The sequence below is a fragment of the Necator americanus genome, chromosome I (assembly GCF_031761385.1).
Source record: "Necator americanus strain Aroian chromosome I, whole genome shotgun sequence".
Taxonomy (NCBI): Eukaryota; Metazoa; Nematoda; class Chromadorea; order Rhabditida; family Ancylostomatidae; genus Necator; species Necator americanus.
In genome coordinates this window covers 32,963,391-32,982,529 of record NC_087371.1, presented here as the reverse complement: position 1 = coordinate 32,982,529, position 19,139 = coordinate 32,963,391, and the positions used below count along the sequence as shown (strand labels likewise).

Sequence of the window (19,139 nt, the reverse complement as noted above, 5' to 3'; positions counted from 1 at the left end):
TGACAGTTCTTTCAGCTCTCTGTTACGCAGCGAAGACGTGGGCAGACACTGCTGCCGCGTCTATGAATATACTTACTACCCACAGACCACTTGAGAGATGTCTTCGGAAGTTTAACCGGCGCACACAACACGTCTTCGCAGCTCCAACTTAAGAGGAATTGCCCGTCTTCGTGATCCAGCGAAATACATATCGAAAGCAAAGCATAAATGGGGCGGTCACATCATGAGAAGAATCGACGATAGATGGACTAAAAGAACGCTAGAGTGGATCTCAAGGGACGCTAAACGCCCCCGAGGGAGACCGCCAACGAGATGGGGTGACATGTTCGCTCCACGGATGGACCAGCTGAGAGCTCAGCTGGATACGGCTCAAATACCTCGTCAATGTCACTCACGAGACTTGAGAACATCTTGGATGACAATGGCGAGGGAACGAAACGAGTGGAAGAGATGCTGGGCACGCACGTTCAGTGAAGACGGGCCATCCAAGTATCTAAGTAAGCAAGTAGCATAATGTGCCGCAAGTAAAATGAGAATATATAATCTATAATATGGACACCGCTGGTAGCTCACTGTAAAGATTAGAAGCAAGTCAGTACATATGTGCACATGAAATTGAAAAGATAAAGAAACTCTCAACGTCACTCTCAACTCAATTCGACGACACAATTTTTCTTTTGACAGTGATTACAAGCGGTCGGGAGTTCGATCCCCGAAGGAACAATAATTTTTGCAAAATGGAAAAATCAGCTGGTAACGACGGCGAGCACGTTTGAAGCTATTTTCATACTATTTCCTACTATTTACGAACAATTTCACTCATCAACAGTAGGAATGAACGATTAAAAGTTCGATTCCCGCCGCAATTTTGCAGGGAGAGATGAGCGGAACCACCCCGGTCTCCAAAATCTTCGACCCTGTATACCACCTGAAATTAGTACCATGAGGAAACCTCATTGATTGACGGTTGCTCGCACGAGGACGTGAGGGCGCGTTATAAGGATATAGAATGACTCTTAGGAAAAAACGTAATGGAGAGTCGTCCCCAACGCCGTTTTTCAGGACGACTAGGGAGACGTACGCCTGAATTGGGTCACGCTCATATTCGTAATTTACACCCCAAACTCTATCTTCTTCGGGAGAGAACATCGTCATCTTCTGGGCATGGTGCTTTTAATTTTCCACATATCGGAGTGTATTAAAATTCAAGCATGTAATGCACTCCAGTCTTTCATGTTTCCTGAATAACTCAGCTTCTACGGGATATTTATTGAGCATAGGTCTCAAGACAGAATTGGTGACGATAGTTCAAGATGCTGGAAACACCACCGTCTTCGTTAATTCCATTAGTTATCTCCACAATCTCTTGTCTCTTACATTTAAGTAAAAAATTGGTTCAAGACATCCAATTAAGTGTAGATAAGATTGAAGAAATTTAATGGTGGTATAAAAAAAATTACCGAAGGAATTCGCTCAACAATAATTCTTATCAGTGGATAAGATGAAGAGACAAAAACAAGTGAGGTTTTTCTTACTTGCGACTTCTACTTGGAACTAAAATAGACGTTTCATAAAGATAACCTATGCTTTTTTACTGGTCGACAAGCCTCCGCGGCGCTCTAATCTCAATTAAACTATGAAAAAGCGAATTAAGTTCATTTTTATTTAATCTAATTTAATTTAATCTTAAACTGTCTAATGTTACCGAGGTACGAGTTACCCCACAATGTGGCGTTGATTGATGTTGTTTTTCACTTGGATATCTACTTTTCCTAGTTCTGCGTAGGAAAGAAATCTTGCAGAATGCTAACAGAACACGAAAATTAAACAATGAATATGTCTTTATTAGTTCAGAGTACTTCGTTGATTCATCTTCTTCAAAAGTCGTTCGCAAATCACCATTCTGAAAAGAAAATGGAAATTAGGAAACATTTTGTCTTTATGAGGAGTCTGCGGTTTCAGTTCGCAGTTTCGGCACCAATAAATCAGTTTAGAGGACCTCACCTGGTTTCTCCAGTTCTTCAATTTCATAGATAAGCGTTATCGCTAAGTGATAATGTCCATTTATAGCATCAATAAAAATTTTTTACGCTTTCCGTGCATGAAAGGAGGTCTTGGTTTCTTTTTGGACTTCAACGAAAGCAGCGATGTATTCCGATGAAAACATAAAACACGATCAAAGACGATAGTATAATGTCTTGAAATACATACCTTTCTAGACCTGAGCACATGTACTAAAAAAACCTGTGGAAATAGTTTAGTTTAGTCCGTTAGATGGTAGCAATTTACAGTGTGTCTCTAAAATGAGAAGTTAATGGAGGAAAAACAATAAATAATATTAAGAGCGATTGAATGATGATGTTGGCATATAACGAAAACGTTTGCCCGTTGAGATCATTAATGAAGTTGTGGAATAGATCGTGAGTGCTTGTTTCGAAGCGAAAAATAAACATTATAGTAAGATGTGGTTCCAAAATGTTATAAATCGTTCCGAAAAAATGTCTCACTCCATAAGCATTCCTATACAGATAATGAACCCCTTAGTTATTTTTTGTTTTATTTGGATTTTAGTGAAAGAAACGATGTATTCCGATGAAAACATGCAAAACGATCAAAGACGGTAGTGAACACAATGTCTTTTCTTAGATCATTAAAAGTATCACCCCACAAATCTGAGGTGGTACGGATATCAGATAGGTTGTGCCTATACGGACTCGTAGGTTATGGAGAGGAGGGTGATTCCGTCCATTTCTTCCTAATTATCATTCATCGTAAAAAAAACGGCTCGGAAGATGCGGCTTCGAGCGTTCCGGAGCGCTATTTTCCGTTTTAGAAATGGATGGACGGAATCACCACCTCTCCATAATCCGTCTACGTTTACGATCCTGTTTACGAATACTCCATCTGAATTCCGTACCACCTCAGATTTGTGGTATGCTACCTTTAAGTTGAAGATTAGATCGTTAGTGTTTGTTTCAAAGCGAAAAATAGACATTGTAGTAAGAAATGTTTCCAAAATGTTACAAATCGTTTGAGAGAGAATTTCTCACTCTATAAGAATTCCTTTACATTATTTATTTAATTTTTTTTATTATTTTTTTTCCTGGCATTCCTTTGTATCCTTAATTATTTTTGTTTTGTTTGCACTTTAGTGAAAGAAGCGATGTATTCCGACGAAAACATTTGAAACGATCAAAGATGATGGTGCATACGATGTCTTTTCTTAGATCAATAAGTTGGAAGCTGGAAGAGCTGGAAAATAGCTCTTACCGTTTGTTTTCAAGCACTAAAATTAGGAATGTCGACCTGAAAAACCAATCACACATTTCTTCAAATTTCTCAGAAACAAAAAAAAAACTACTGCGAATTAATCAACGGTATACTTTTCACGGCTTTTCAATTAAACGTTTCCTGCAATTTCCAATTTTCCGACTCTCTTATTGTTTTTTTGAATGTTATTTTTCGTTTTGACGTATTTTGCAAAGTATTTTCACTGTTCTCAGAAATTTCCATCTCTTATTCGATGTCAGTAATGTAAAACACAAATTTCACAAGCAGCTCTTCGATTAATTGCGAAAAAGCGAAGATGTCAAAAATGTCCGGCTTTACCATCACCTTGACACTTCACTTTGACAATTTTAATGATCTTAGAAAAAAAGATCAATAAAATTGATGAATACGAACAAGTATGTCTTGTAGAGTGAGAAGCTCTCTATTGGATTTCATAAAAAAAGTTTTGGAAATGATTCCCACTTTCACTCACATTATTCATATAAAAAAACGGCTTATTCGTTAGCCAAACAAATCAGAGTTTCGGGAAAAAGAGCGCTGTACTTGATCGGAATTAACATTAAATTGTATCGTACAGTCACCACAAAACCCCCATACCAACTGCGTTTCTCCCTTTAATTTTGTCCCTTTCGGTTTGATAATGTATGAAAGAAGGGACAGACTTTACGCACACGATACATTGATGAGCAACAGTTCTTCACCAGAATTCATAATCCAGGGAAAACAAAGAAAATTTTACAAGGATGTGCGGAGACAAACAAAGTGAACTGTTTCTCTGTCCCTGTTTCTATAATTCTGCAATTACTGATAGAGGCTCTAGGGCAGTGATGTTATTGATACTAAGGTTTTTGTTATCTTCTATGTTTATGCGTTTATGAATTTCCGCTTCCAGACAAATCTGGTGGATTTTTCTCCAACGGTAGTCGATTTTGTTCTTTTTTTGTGGACTAAAGGGTCCAGTCTCAGTACCTCTAAACCTACAGATAAAAAAAGGAATTCTGAGAGCAAAAATTACTATCCTCTAATTTATGTCCTCCATTTACAGTTTTTCTTACTTTCTTTCGATTATATATGTATACTAGTCTAATTTTTCGCTTCCACAGCAGAGGAGCAGCAGACCGTAGACTATCGAATGATTACTGTAGACATGATGAGCCCAGAAGGAGATGGGGAATAAAAACTAGACTGTTCTCTTGTCAGCAGTAAAGTTAGGAATGTCAGCTGATTCACGGTTTCGTGGATGGAACACCAGGAACACCAACGATCATACCAACAGGTAGGTTTCTAGGTAGCACGTAGTGCAATGAAGAAATTTTACGATGAGATGATCAAGATATTTCACTGAAGGTAATAAAATTTGTCGATAATTCCGAGAAACTAATAAAATTCGATAGCTGCTTCTTTTTGGGAAATCTTCTATGTTCAAACAATGCATGCGCCATCAATAATATAAAAGATGATAACTAAATTAACTAAATATAATAATATAAAAGATTATAACTAGAGCGATTACTGTCCACTTTGTTATTTATTCGATGTTCGGATGTCGGAGAACTTGATCATCGAGGAATGACGTAGAATGTCACTTCGTCAAATTTATGGAACTCAAATTTAATTTATTCATTAACTCATGCAATAATCCATTCATTAACTTTAATGGAATAAACGAAAGTGGTTCCAACTCACTTATTAGGTCTTTATCTTTTAATGTATTCTACATAACCAATAATTTTTCAATTTTGTTTTAGAAGTCCGACGCATCCTTATTTTTGGTTTCCCGAGGAAGAACGAAAGGGAATAACTATCGGTCACTCGGATCTGCGTACATAAGTCAAAAAAGAGGTGTCACACATCCGAAAGTGGTATGACACTTGACATGAGAAGAATTATTTTTTTATCACGGTTAATACAGTACTGCAGTTTTGCTCGTACCAACAGTATCAGGATGAACAGTACTCTGAAGTGTCGATCCTAATGTTAAAGATAATAAATTCGGACCCATTAAATTTTTTTCCCTATTTGCTGCTTATCTGAACGTTGTCTCTTCCCTACAAGAAGGGGACATTGTGCATAGAGGATTCACTCCAGTGCACAAATCCACCGTTCAATGCTCGTCCTTTTGCTGGTGCGTTCATAAGTTCTAAAAAAATATTGGTGATGCTTACCATTTCGTTAACTAATGTTATATTTCAAGGCACTCCTTTGCGTTAACGTTGCCAACACACAGGTTCGATCAGGTGCGTTTTTCCTTCTTGGGGTCAGACGAACAATTTAATGCTCAAACTCAAAAGCACGGAAATTTTCCAAAAAACTTTCGGAAGGCGGTTTGGTGATTCCCATCTCGGCAGCCATAAACAGGATGTGAACCAGCTGCGAAATGCAAAACTGTTGCCGAGGACACCCTGGCCGTCAATGCAGTATTGAAAAGGAATCGCGGAAAGGCAAGAAGAAAGGAAAAGACGTGTGAAAAAAAAACGTGAAGATCCAGGGGATGAAGATTTCAGAAGAGAATTTAATGTCATTGAAGCTGCTGAATAAGTTACAAAGGGATTTAAATTCGATTGTGTACTACTTTTTAAGCAGAACCAAGATTGTTATTGATCTTTATCCTGGCTAACGTTTCGGCGTCATCGCCTTCTTCAGGATAAAGAATAAAGGATAAAGTTTCTGGCGTTGATCAATCCGCTTGGGATGCGCCCCCACGTTCACTTCAATTCAGAATCGTCCGAGGTTTACGAACGTGTATCTGGCCCGTACAATAACTTGCGGTGGCTGGCCGATGGGTCAAGTCAGTGTTTTTATCCTTCCAGTCAACTCTGGCACCTATTTATCGACCCCGGAGGGATGCGAAGGCTTGGTGACCACTAGGGCGGATTCGAACCTCCGATCGATTGTGCAGGAAGCGGAACCTCTAACAGCTACACTACACCCGCCCCGCCTTCTTCAGAGCCTGGAAAAGTCAAAGACACGTGTAATCTACTCTCTCTTAGACGCCTCGTCATCCGACAAGATATGATTTAGCAAACAGATTATTTAAAAGCAACATCAGAAAAGCAGACCAGCGCTGACTTTGATAGCCACGAAATCGTGATGTTAGCGGACCACCAGTTGTTAGAGTTGCGCCTAGTATTAACTAGTAACGATGCCCCCGCCCCTGACCCCGTAGGTCAAAACCCGCAAAGGTCCTGACATGGCGCCATCTCGTTGGTCACAGCGATGCATTCTTCTTTACGATTCATGATTGGACATTTGGCTGTGATATAAAACGCTTCCAATGTTTTTCGCGCTAGAACGTCTGATTCGCGTGCTAAGATCGTGACAGCTATCTTGAAAGGGGTGTTGTCATGACACTGTCTGCGATGAGCACCTAAAGGGGATGATGTTTTTGATTTTACGAGCCGGTCTAGGTGCTCCTTGACGCGGATACATAGTGATCTTCCTGTTTCGCCAATGTACTCAGCCCCACATAACTGACAGGTGATTAGATAGATAACCCCCCGATACCACGCAATCATCCTGCCTCCCGTTCGGACAAACGATGCAATTAGGTGTCTCACAAAGTCTGTCATAGGCGCGATTGCGGACTAGCTGCTGCTTCAGGTTTACAGGTGGTATGTCCACTACTCTGACTGAGTCTTGCAGACCCGCCTGTGACTCGTAAGCGTAAAGATTTAAATTCATTCTAATGTATTCTATCGTCAACCGCCTATAAGCACCCATTTTTGTATGACCTGCGGGACGCGGCAAGGCAAGAAGAAGAGGAAAGACATGTGAAAAAGCATGAAGATCCGGGGCTGGAAAGTTTCAGGAGAGAATTTAAAGTCATCAAAGCTCGTGGAAAGGTTTGAAAGGGATTTAAATTTATTCTTATATATTCTACCGTCAACTGCCTACAAGCTCACATTTTTGGAAATACCTCCAGAGTCAGCACATGCGTCAAATCAATACCTTCTGCTTAAAAACAAGTCAGGTAAGTCAAAGGAATAAAAAACTCAGTTGATATAGGTCACTTTTAACAGATTTGCCGTGCTACAAGAGTTCTTGAAAAAAAATGCGCCATACCCGACCTTAAAATTTAGTGAACATTCTAATTCAAAATCTCGTAATTTCCAAAAAAAATACCGATTTTCAGTGTGTAAAAACCCTCCAGTTCAAGCTGATACAATTCGATATACGTTTCTGAAGAAGCACAATGAACTCAGAAGAGATCTCGCTAAAGGAACTCTTGATGCCGCAAAGGGTACATTAAGAGGATCCACAAGTCTGTTTGCAATGGTACGTGAGTAGTCTTCTTTGAAAAAAAAAACTTAAAATCCAAGTTAAACATTATCTTCTGAAGTGCATAAGAAATGTAGTTCTGATAGGTCAAGGTGAATGGTTCCCGCTCTTGGGAATATTCTCTACTAAATATGCGTGCATCTATTTAGGACTAGAGTGCAATCTAAAAGATGCATCTCAGGATTTTTGGATCCCTAATTCAATCGATAGAATTAAATATTAAATAATAATTCTAATTAATAAGTAGTGTAACATTATCTTCAATAAAAGGTTGTCTTGCAAAATTTCATTTTTTTTCCATTTCTACTCATGAGATCATTTCCCCTCCTCTTTTGAGTCCTTGAGGGATGCACTTGAAGAATTTTTATCTAATTTCCAGTTGTTTTCATGCTTTCACTGTAAGAAATTGCTCTTAAACACGTTTCAAACACAGATAATTTTTATGCGAGGAAAAAAATCCTTCTACAACGAAGTGCACATGCTCGATTTGATGATTAGCAGAACGGAGTTATCCGAGATAACATAACTGCTTAGTGAAGGGATCTACAGTATAGGTTCCTAACGTTTTGAGGTTATAATTTCTGAAAAATGAGAATAAACTATCAGAAATTGGGTCATCTTCTTCTAGGTGCTATCCTTTCATTGAAAAAGAGACGGTGAGTGACGATGGAACATCGTTGGCCGCTGTCGCTCTTAGGAAGTCATGGAAGGAGAATTTCGGAATAATTTATACATTGAAAAAATATATAAATGATTTGTGAAAAATACATGAAAAAATGAAAAAAAAATATATGATGAATATTTAGATTCCACTTTTCTTCGAGGCTTGATCAAAAAACGACAAATCGTTGGGAAGAAAGTAAGAAGGAAGTAAAATACCGCGAAATATTTGCAACAAAAAAAAAACAATGATTGCAACCTAACATAGCTTGTGAAGTGTTAGAGGAAATTTCATCAAAATGTCAAAAAAATGTTAGATGACCACAAAACTATATTGACGGTATGGAATTGTACATTATATTTTCCCCATTTAAAATTTGAAAAATTAAAAAAATTAATTTGGTTGGTTGATGAGGCTGAAGTTTTGATCAAATCTGGACGTTTGAGTCATTGAAAACTTTCGATCTATGACCTCCTGCTGTGCTGGATTCCAGTCATTGTCCTTTTTGGCAAATATTTGTCGGATTTGTCGGATTTTTCAGTAGATCTCGAAGAGAGGAATTGGATTATTGTATGAATTATTTCGAAATTTCCCTTACATAATCTGTTAAGTGTGGGTGACGACGCCATACCGTCACCTACCACTTTTTCAGTGTTCTTTTATAACAGGACAAATTAAAATAACTTTAGAATTATGATTGCGATTTGGAAATAGATGCCCTAATGGCTGTTAAAGGGTGCCCTAACCAAGTGTCCAGCGCAGACGGAACATCTATGAACTATAAAATGTGAGGCATCTGATATTCCCCCCCCCCCCCCAAAATTTATCCAAAGATAAACATCATAATATTCCAGAGAGCGAGGCAATTATCCTAGCGACCATGGATGCCAAAGTCGTGGACGAAATAGAGGGGCAAGTGTTCGAAGACTGGTCATACACAAGATTTGATGGTACTCTTGACCAGGAAACGGTCATTTACGACGATGAGACCATCGAACCATTTGCGAATGTGAGTTTTACGTTGAATTTAAGTCTATGTCAACGAAAAAGTGTTCCACTGATCAGTTAAAAATGAGAAATTTCTCCTCAGAACAGTTTCCCGGGCAAATTGTCCCAGTTAGTGCTTCGGATTTCGATTTTAGAGGTGGATGCGATTGCTATCACTTTCAGGGATTTGGACATTTGAGAAATTGAAATCGTACTGTTTCAGCAGTAAAGCATTTCTGTGCCGGAATACAGGGTGCTGCCCTTAAAAATCATGTTTTATAGGCATTAAAACATAGAGAAATTTCTTCCCATATATTCCACAAAATCCTGAAGACACAAATAGAACTTAGTGAACATGTAGAAGATTCATTTTTTAAACGCATCACTCCACGAATCAGAGCTGGTACGGATTTCAGGTGGAGTATTCGTATACGGGATCGTAGATTATGGAGAAGGAATGATCCCATCCATTTCTTCCTAATTGTCGTAGAAAACGGCCCGGACGATAGGGCTTCGAGCGGTCCGGCGCGCTATTTTCTACAACGAGTTCGATTGGAGCGCGCCAGCACGCGCCGCATCTTCCAGACCGATTTTTACGGCAATTAGGAAGAAATGGATGGAATCCCCCCTCCCCCCACCTCTTCATGATCTACTATCCCGTATACGAATACTCCACCTGAAATCAGTACCACTTCAGATTTGTGGGGTACCCCAGTAATGTAGCGGCCATGTTCTAATCGCAGCCGTTACAGCCTTCTCATTCTCGGGGTGTACACACAATTTTTACGCCACCATGCTCTAATTCAGTTGATTGGAACAAAGTTTTTTAAAAGTTGTTGGCTCAAATGAAAAAATCTTTCCTGCTCATAGGTGCAGATGCACACGGCGGAAGGTGAACATATGTGCAAGGTTTCGAGATGAGCAGGAAGTAAAATTTTCTGAATCCGCTGTGACACACTCTGTTCACCGATCCACGCTTCATGGAATGACCTAAATGTCACTGGAACATCTAGGTGTCACTTCCTATTTCCCTCACTACTGAGTCCACCACTACACGTGCTACCTTCGCATCGATCGATATAGTATGTATCCTATAGTCCCGTGTTGTAGATTGCAGGATCCGAGATCGTTCCTCTCATCTCTCATTAATCATCTTTTAAAAAAAGGCGTGAAAGACGAAGTGTTTTTAACGACGATTTCGGTTGCAAAGGGCTATCTTTGTACACGCGCCGCATCTACGAGCGTGCGGTCGAGGATCAGTGATGTCTTCACACTGGTCTGTTCAGGTGAAACCAATAAATGGACCGTTGAGGGAACCGGGTAAAGGACCATTCTAACGTACCTCGTAGGAACTAAAGCGGTTCCTACGCCATTTTTTTACGACGATTACAGAGAGATGAGCAGAGCCACTTCGGGACCTACAATCTCCAACCACATCTCCGCTAAATCCCTCACAGATTCGTGGTATGGTGCCTATAATTTGCACATTCTAAGTTTCACCTCATTCTAAGTGCATGTCGTAATTTTTCGCCGAAAAAAAAGTTTTTTCCTCGGGCCTTTCCAAAGCTTTATGACAGAAAAAAAAATCCAGTGAAACAGATGGTACACAAAGGATAAAAGAGCTTAGCGTTAATCAATCCGCTTGGGATGCGCCACCACGTTCACTTCAATTCAGAATCGTTTGAGGTTTACGAACGTGTATCTGGCCTATACAATGACTTGCGGGGGGCTAGCTGACGGGTCAAATCAGTGTTTTCCAGACAAGCCTGGTACTAATTTATCCGGACCCCGGAGGGATGAAAGGTTTGGTAAGCACTACGGCGGATTCGAACCTCTGGTCGATCGTGCAGGAAGCCGAACATCTAACCGTTTCACTACACCTGACCCAAATAGATGGTGGAATTTCCACAAATCTCATCCATCCCCGTGTTGTCGATAAAAACTCCTTAGCTTTCCAGTACAAACGATAAATGGACCATGAGTTACTCGCTCTTGCCCGCTGAAACAATCAGTGCTGCTGCAGAAATACAAGAAAAAATCCTGTGACAGTATTAGGGAACTGTATATTTTATCAAATTTCTTCATACTCTGTATTCCTTTTCTGCGATTATTCAGATAATATACAACAAATCGATTTCGCTAGCGTGCGTGGCGACATATTGCGATTCGACGAAAAAGAGGGCATACGCCTGTGTTTACAGTAGCAGGTAAAAGAATCATTTTTTCATTTAATCAATAAAGAAGTAGAACGTTTTGATTCGATATTCTCCTCAGAAATCTCAGAAACCTGCAGTAGTTTTCGGGATGATTATCCAAGCTTGAATGTTGTGAACATTGAAAAATTCACTAATATTCGATTTTTAACTTTTCTCATTTTGAATTGCTATCAATCCCGATTCAAGAGGGCTAGATGAACTCACGGGTCACATTCCGGGTCTCCATTGCATCTTCGAGTCATCTGGTCCCAGACTATAGGCCGGACCACCATTAAAATCCGGTCTGAGTAGAGGCAAACAAGATACAAGGTCGTTTTCACGATTATTTCTGCCACCTGTGGACGTACGACATATTTTGCGACTTTTCTTTGCGACTTTCAATTTTTCTGATGGATATTCTCGCATGTCTGCAAATTGGTAACCAATTGAAAGCGATTTTCCGTGTCTCCACGTGAAAAATTTTCGTAAAACATCAAAGTCAAGCTATCGGGGTTTTCCTATTCGTTATTTAATGACTATTCCCTCATTTCTAAGAGATAGAAGATAAATTGTCTGTCCAGAATCCCCCAACGCGTTTACTTTAGAATTGTTTAATTTAGAATCGTTTGGTTTTTTACGGACGCCTGTCCAGCCTCCAGAACGACTTGCGGGCTAGCCGATCTGTCGATTCAGTTTCTTTTTTCTCTCTCACACACAGGTCTCGTACCAATTTATCGACCTTAGGTGATGAAAGGCTTGGTTGACATTAGCGCGATTTCGAACCGTCGTTACACGGTGCAGTGACGGAGCAACCACATACCGGCTGCGGTACACCCAGACATTCCTCATTCATAGAAATCTGAAAATGAAAAAGCGTAGAAAACAGTACTTTGTATCATTGCCAAAACAAATTTTCGCGGTTTACCATACCTTTATTTGACTGGAAAAAAAGTTAGCAGAATCAAATGGACCTTCCAGAAAAGAACAAGGTCTAATTTCAAGATTTGCATATTCAGATTCGGTATTCCCGTAAGGCATTGCCAGATTGAAAAGTGGTGAAAAAGGAAAATGAGAAAATTGTTAAAGCGGATTTGTTAAGTAAATAAAGTTTAGGAAGAGTGGAAGAATTATGAGTAAAATATCAAGAAAACCGATATTCTGGAAAATAGAAAACAAAAAATATCACTCAAGTATTACGGCCCGTCTAAACTATCTTTTTCTTCCAGATTATAGGTGGTTATAGGTAGTAGATTATGGGGTGGAAGGTGATTCCGTCCATTTCTTCCTAATTGCCGTTAAAAAAAAGTTCGATTGGCGCGTTCACAACGCTGGTGCGCTCCAATCGAACTCGTTGTAGAAAATAGCGCGCCGGAACGCTCGAAACCGTATTTTCCTGGTCGTTTTTTACGGCAATTAGGAAGAAATGGACGGAATCACCATCCTCCACATAATCTACGACCCCACCCGCACCACACCTGATTCGTGAGGTGTTGGATTTAGAGTAAAAAATTGACATTAAAAATAAATATTACTAAAAAAATATATTAATAAAATATGAATATTCCAGCGCTTTCCATAATAGTGCCTAATTTAGCCCGAAACGTGGAGAACCACTTTACTTGCCTGGTCCTAATGCTAAACGTTGCACTAAAAATGCATGTACGAAAGCTATAGAAGGAAGCACGTGCATAACCGATACAGATAGTACAGACACATTTCCTGCAGGGCTTTGTAGAACGAAGGAGTTGGTAGTACCTGGTGAGTTTTCTTTAATCATTTATTTATTTAACTTTGCTATTATTAATTGCAATAACATAATTATTAATTGTCTGCATAAACACCTTGTCACCTTCAACTCTATCGTATTGCGATCACACAGAACCAACCAATTACAGAAACTGATCCTGTAACTGAATCAACAATAGAACCAAATCCAGAAAAATCAAGTGAAGCAACATCTACACCCAATACAAATCCGAATATTATGACACAGGAAATACGAGATAGGATAATCACGTTACACAATTTTCGAAGGTAGATTTTGCGTCATTCATACGATTTAGAATAAAATATGTTTTTTTTTTGAATATTAAACAGGATTCGAAGAAACTAACGGATATTGTCATTCTTGGCTATATTTATTTTTCACATTTTTTTCTTATTTTTCACATATTTACCTTAGATATTTCAAATCAGAGAAAACCAAAGAAATCAAGGAGAAAAAACATTTTTAAATAACGTATAGAAGCTGTTTAAGAGTTTTTTTCAAAGCGGTTATCACTTGCTTCTAAAAAAAACCCAACGTAGCTTGCATTAATAATAGAAGAGAAGGCAAAATTTCTTGTGCATTTTCAGGAAGAGTAAAAAATTCTTTCATACGAATGACCGAATCAAATTTCCTATAAATTCTCATTTTTTCTCTTTTTTCTGAATTTTTTTTTTCAATTTTTTTTCGAGTAGAGGTATGAGGTTAGCATAAGTAAATAAATTTGTATTCCTAGAACGCTGCTTGCTAAAGGTGAAGTCAGAAATGGAAAACAAGGAAATCCAAATTGTGGCACAGCAACTAATATGTACAGAATGGTTAGTGATAGAAACTCTTATAATATTATTTTCAAAATATCATTTATTCATTTGATTCATAAAAATGCGTTTCGATTTACGGAAAAAATGGAAATTTCGGCAGAAATCCAAAAATTCACATGTGATATTGGCTGCCTACATTCGGTTGATGCGGAAATTTCTTTGATTTTCTGGAAGAATTTAGAAAAAAAAAGTTATCAAATATAAAATTTGTGTGCTAATGTTGTTCGCTGAATAAAAGGGGAGAGACGTGATGACTGCGATTAACATTTACTGGCTTTATCACTTTAAAATGGCCGAAAAACTGGAAACATTCTCGGTCGCCTCACACAATTTCGCTGTTTCCTTGGATACAACAAAATATTATTCGTGATTGTCATAAAGCATGAAGATAAGCATGAAATGACAAAATTAAATTAAAAATTTCAAAAAAAGTGATTTTTATATGAGTAGCATTTATAAGCATCTTTAATTGCCGTCGCCATGTACACAACAATAAAAATCATACCAGCCAATGAGGAATAGTTTGAAATTTGATAATAATTTTTTTCTCTGGAATTCCAAAATATTTCACCAATGAAGAAGTTTCATTCGAATGTGAAAACTGCGGGGTTACTACAATTTTAGTGATGTTCAGCCGTATTACTGTAAGTCATAGGTACTATATACAGTACCTATGACGATGATATTATTTAGTGTTGGTCATGGATGGATGTAGTGTAGCGGTCTTCTGCTACAGTACGTAGCATCTTAATGAGAATACAGTACACGTACTGTATTTTAATCCAATAACATCATATGTATGTACGCATAGGAATGGTGTGAGCGTTGGGTGACGGTGATGGATAGAATGTGATTTATATAATTCTACATTACGATACGAAGAAAATATCATATTTTAGAGCCCTTAATAGGGTGCCTGTCGAAGTTACAAAGCAAGATTACTATTCATCTCTAGTCCAAAAAAAAACTACAAGAAATTTCCAAAAAAAAATTCGCGCATCAACTTTATCAGCTTTTTGTGGTGTTCCAGCTACTTTTTTTAAATACGGTTTACTTCTTCCTACAATTCTTCTTTCTTTAATGGAAGCGGAATCTTTGCAGAAATATAACATGTCATTGGAAGAGGAAGCCCAAGCATATGCGAATACGTGCGCTCTCGATATCTCCGATGTGTCAACTCGTCCACAATCGGGAGAAAATGCTTATGTAATTGTGTCGCCAGATATTCAACCGCTTCCTGCAATAATAGAAGTGTGTTGATTTCGTCTCTATCATAAAATATTTAAATGCAACACCCCACAAATCTGAGGTGGTACGAGTTTCAGATTGGTTATGCCTAAACGAGGTCGTAGATTGTGAGAAAGAGGGTGATTCCGTTCATTTCTTCCCGCTTTTTTCTGTATCAGTTGAAACCGATAACCCCAAAATGCTGTTCCCTACGACGGCTTCTGTTGTAATGCACAACGTTTGCGCCCCGCCTGCGTTTCGTCGAAAACCAATGCGGACGAATCGCAGGCGGGGGCGGGGTGCAAAGGTGGCGCGCTGTAAGAGAAGACATCGTAAGAAACAGCTTTCCGTCGTCCGTTTCCACTAATACAGGGAGAAATGAACGGAATCACCCACTTTTCCACAATCTATGACCCCGTACAGGCATAACCCACCTGGAACTCCTGTCACCCCCAGATTCGTGGGGTGACACCTTTGATAATTTTATTTCTTCCATTAAAAATAAGTGATTTAGTCTATACAAGCCTGGTGGAAGCAAATCTATGAAAATGGCGTGAACGCAAAAATGCTTTATAATGAATATCTAGAAACAAAATACAAAGCACCAATTAGATTTACACAGGTCAGTCTATTTTTAAATTCTCTTCTCTAGTAATGGTTGGTTCATAATAGCGTTAGCTTTATTTTAGAGAAAAAAAAGCTGAAAAAAACATTTTTGGCAGGAATATTTCGTTGAGAGTGGCAGAAGTGGAAGAATAAAATATTAATGTAAACAAATCTCCGATAATACGACGAAGATGTCTTGAGCTCTTAAGTAAAATTGTCTTTTTAAAGTAAACCAAGGGTCTAAACAGCATTTGAGGCAATTTTGGAGAAAGTGCCTAAAAACGATTTCATAATAAAATTCTTAGAGACGTCCAGGATTTAATCAAGCAAATAAAATAAATAAAAGAAAACACGACAAACAGGAAAACCTTAAGGAGAAACTGTTGAACATATCTGAATCTTGCCTATTTTCATCGATTCTCAGATGTATGTTTAAGTAAAATCTAAAAATACGCAGTGAAAACTCAAGCTAATGTGTTTATTTGTAGACCCCAGTACGTTCAGGGATCATGTACTTTCTTATCAGCTCAACTAACAAAATTTTGCAGGGATAAAGATATCGTCTTTGAGAAACAACGGACGTTTCATTTCGGTATTTCGATGAATTTTGAAGTTGTTGTGAATATTCGAAGAAAAGCATCCATCACAGAATAAAAACTAGATAACAGTCTCGTGCATCAGAAAAAAACACATGCAATTTTTTACGATTTATCCTACAAAAGATGGAATCTTTACGCTAACGACCTGGTGGATTTTCATGAAGCTCATCCGCGGACCTCAAAAAAATTATAAGGAGCAGCCCCTAAAACGTAATCACCAGTTGAGGATCGTGTAAAATCCGAAATTTTGAGAAACGTACCCGTGTCAGCTCGTATATGCTTTGTAAACACAAATTTGACTCCGTAATTCTACCCGTGTTATAGATGGCTTGGGCTTCTTCTTATATGGTTGGTTGCGGATTGGCTCGTTGCTCCGGTTCAACTTTCGTAGTATGCCGCTACTATCCACGGTAATGCACGGTTTTTTTTTTCAATAGAAAGGGAAGAAGAAGTAAAACTAAAGAATAAGAATTTCTTAGAATGATGTCGTTTATAGAGTTACGTTAAAGTGCTACAGATCTATTTTATGAAAGAAGAAAAGTCGAACTAGTATTTCAGTGGAAATATCATCGGCCAGAACATCTACGCAGTTGGACCTACATGCTCAGCGTGTCCGAATGCTTGCAGTGATTCACTTTGTAATACACCACGTTAAGCAGAAAAAGAGAAGAAGCACCGTTGAAGTAGTATTTTTGATTACTGTGCTCATTTTAGTTCGAACAATAAAGCATTTTAGATAATTCGAACTAAGCATTTGTATTAGTATATTAGTGCTAGAGCGGATGTAGTGTAGCGGTTAGAGGTTTCGCTTCCTGCGCAATCGATCGGAGGTTCGAAGCCGCCTTGGCGCTCACCAGGCCTTTCATTCCTCTGTGGTCGATAAATTGGTCCAAAACTAGTCTGGGAGGATAAAAACACCGGCTTGACACATCGGCTAGTCACCGCATGCCATTGTATAGGCCGGTTACACGTTCGTGATTCTCAAACGATTCTGAGTTGAAGTGATCATGGGGGCGCATCCCAAGCGGATTGATTAACGCCAGAAACTTTATCCTTTATCCTTTTTTCTTCTTCCCTGCTTCGTTCAATTCGTTGAGCATCGTTTCTGCTTCATTGATACTGGTCGAAAAGAGAACTATGTCGTCTGCAAAACGAAGGTTCGAGAGAAATTTTCAATCAAAACGTATGCCCCTTTCTTCCCTGGGAAGTGATTTCATCATCCACTGCATCCACGCGGATTGATTAAATGCATCACTCCACGAATCTGAGGTGGTACGGATTTCATGTGGAGTATTTGTATACGGGGTTGTAGATTATGGAGAGATGGGTGATTCCGTCCATTTCTTGCTAATTGGCGTAAAAACAGCTCGGAAGATGCTGTATGTGTACACGACAGGGGCGCTCCAATCGAACTCGTTGTAGAAAATAGCGCGCCGGCACGCTCGAACCAGACACTTTATCCTTTATCCTTTTATATTAGGCTGTATCATATTTGTTTTGAGCCGCAAACCAACACAGCACAGAAGTTAAATACATGACGGTTGCATCGTTTGTTCAATGCAAACAGAATTGGACGTCTGCTTCAATCTTCTCAACTGACAGTGTACGCACATTGTGTCCAGAGGATAGAAAGCAACAGAACGTGGTTGGATTTGTCGAATATGCAGATATATTTGCGAAATTACATATGGAGGACTACGTGATACCGTAACTCCGTAGCAAATACACTTTTATTCATTCGTATAGACACATCCCAGCAAAAAAGAAACCTTGTTATAGGTAACAACCATAGGTCAGACAAGGGTTGCATCAGGTAGCCAGAAGAAAATATGACCCAAAACCTATGAAGTGAGGATATCCAGTGTGCACTTGCCTAGAAACTGTGTCCTCTGATGAGCACGACTCCTCTCGCCAAGATCCCGTACCTCGTGGATGACATAGGAAAGATTTTTATGAACCTTGTTTCCATGATGTCACCCAGCTGGCGCCGATCATTTAGTTCGGCTCTTCAACCGTAGTTGTTGGGTCCGAAGTGGTTGCCATCGGGCTCCGTTATAATCGTTATCGTCGTTGTTGGTTGCTGGTACGCTGGCTCTTCCAAGCTCACTCGTTATCTTCGTCGCCAGCTGATCATCGCGGCTGGCTTGTGCGACGGTATGGTTTGGTCAAAACAACATGAAGCACAGACAGTTGTGTGAGCGGTTGCGCTCGAAGCGGAGGAGCGTAGCGATTGGGATCTCGCTCTGGTCCCACCTCGATTCCAACCGCTGTCTCCACCGCACCGCTTCGAGCGCAGGCGCTTTCGCAATTGTCCGTGCTTCATGTCGTTTTGACTACGCTATACCTTCCGTTCTCACTATTGCCGGCGGACTACTGGCGGCGGACCGAACCACCAAAACCATATTTGGGAGTGATGCCCCAAATACAAAGATTTCGACAATCTCCAAGTCCTCTCTTCATAAAAGCTCGGCATTGGGAAGTGTATTTATGATTTCTTGTTATGCCAGCGACGTTTAGATGGAACTGTATTATTGGGCTAACGTTTCGACAAACTCGGCTTTATCAAAGGCCTGAAAATGGTTTGAGGTTTTTGATGCCATATATATCCCTTTAAACTCCTCCTCTCTTCTTGCCAAGCCTCAGTATTGTTATAAGCACACCCAGTACACCCACGCAAGACCCTAAAGAGGGAAACAAACTGACCAGTCT

General features: G+C 39.3%; 1 protein-coding gene across 3 annotated transcripts; it reads left to right on the top strand.

Annotated features, from left to right (window-relative positions):
* Positions 1-223: 223 nt before the first annotated feature.
* RB195_007576 (uncharacterized protein) lies at positions 224-17,085 on the top strand (the record flags this gene model as incomplete). 3 transcript variants are annotated; one of them, XM_064181283.1, is made up of 14 exons in its annotated part: positions 5,399-5,416; positions 5,486-5,528; positions 7,424-7,566; positions 8,920-9,017; positions 9,085-9,148; positions 9,195-9,239; positions 11,333-11,424; positions 13,007-13,170; positions 13,308-13,446; positions 13,914-13,995; positions 15,100-15,249; positions 15,740-15,847; positions 16,755-16,840; positions 16,989-17,085. In XM_064181283.1, 14 exons carry the CDS (start codon positions 5,399-5,401, stop codon positions 17,083-17,085), a joined length of 1,329 nt encoding a protein of 442 aa, XP_064038087.1. The 3 variants fall into 3 exon arrangements, with proteins under 3 accessions (XP_064038088.1, XP_064038086.1, XP_064038087.1); XM_064181282.1 differs by lacking the exons at positions 5,399-5,416; positions 5,486-5,528; positions 8,920-9,017 and adding an exon at positions 323-497 and having other exon boundaries at positions 7,424-7,570; positions 9,085-9,239; XM_064181284.1 differs by lacking the exons at positions 5,399-5,416; positions 5,486-5,528; positions 7,424-7,566; ... (9 more) ...; positions 16,755-16,840; positions 16,989-17,085 and adding an exon at positions 224-514.
* Between the last annotated feature and the right edge of the window lie 2,054 nt (positions 17,086-19,139).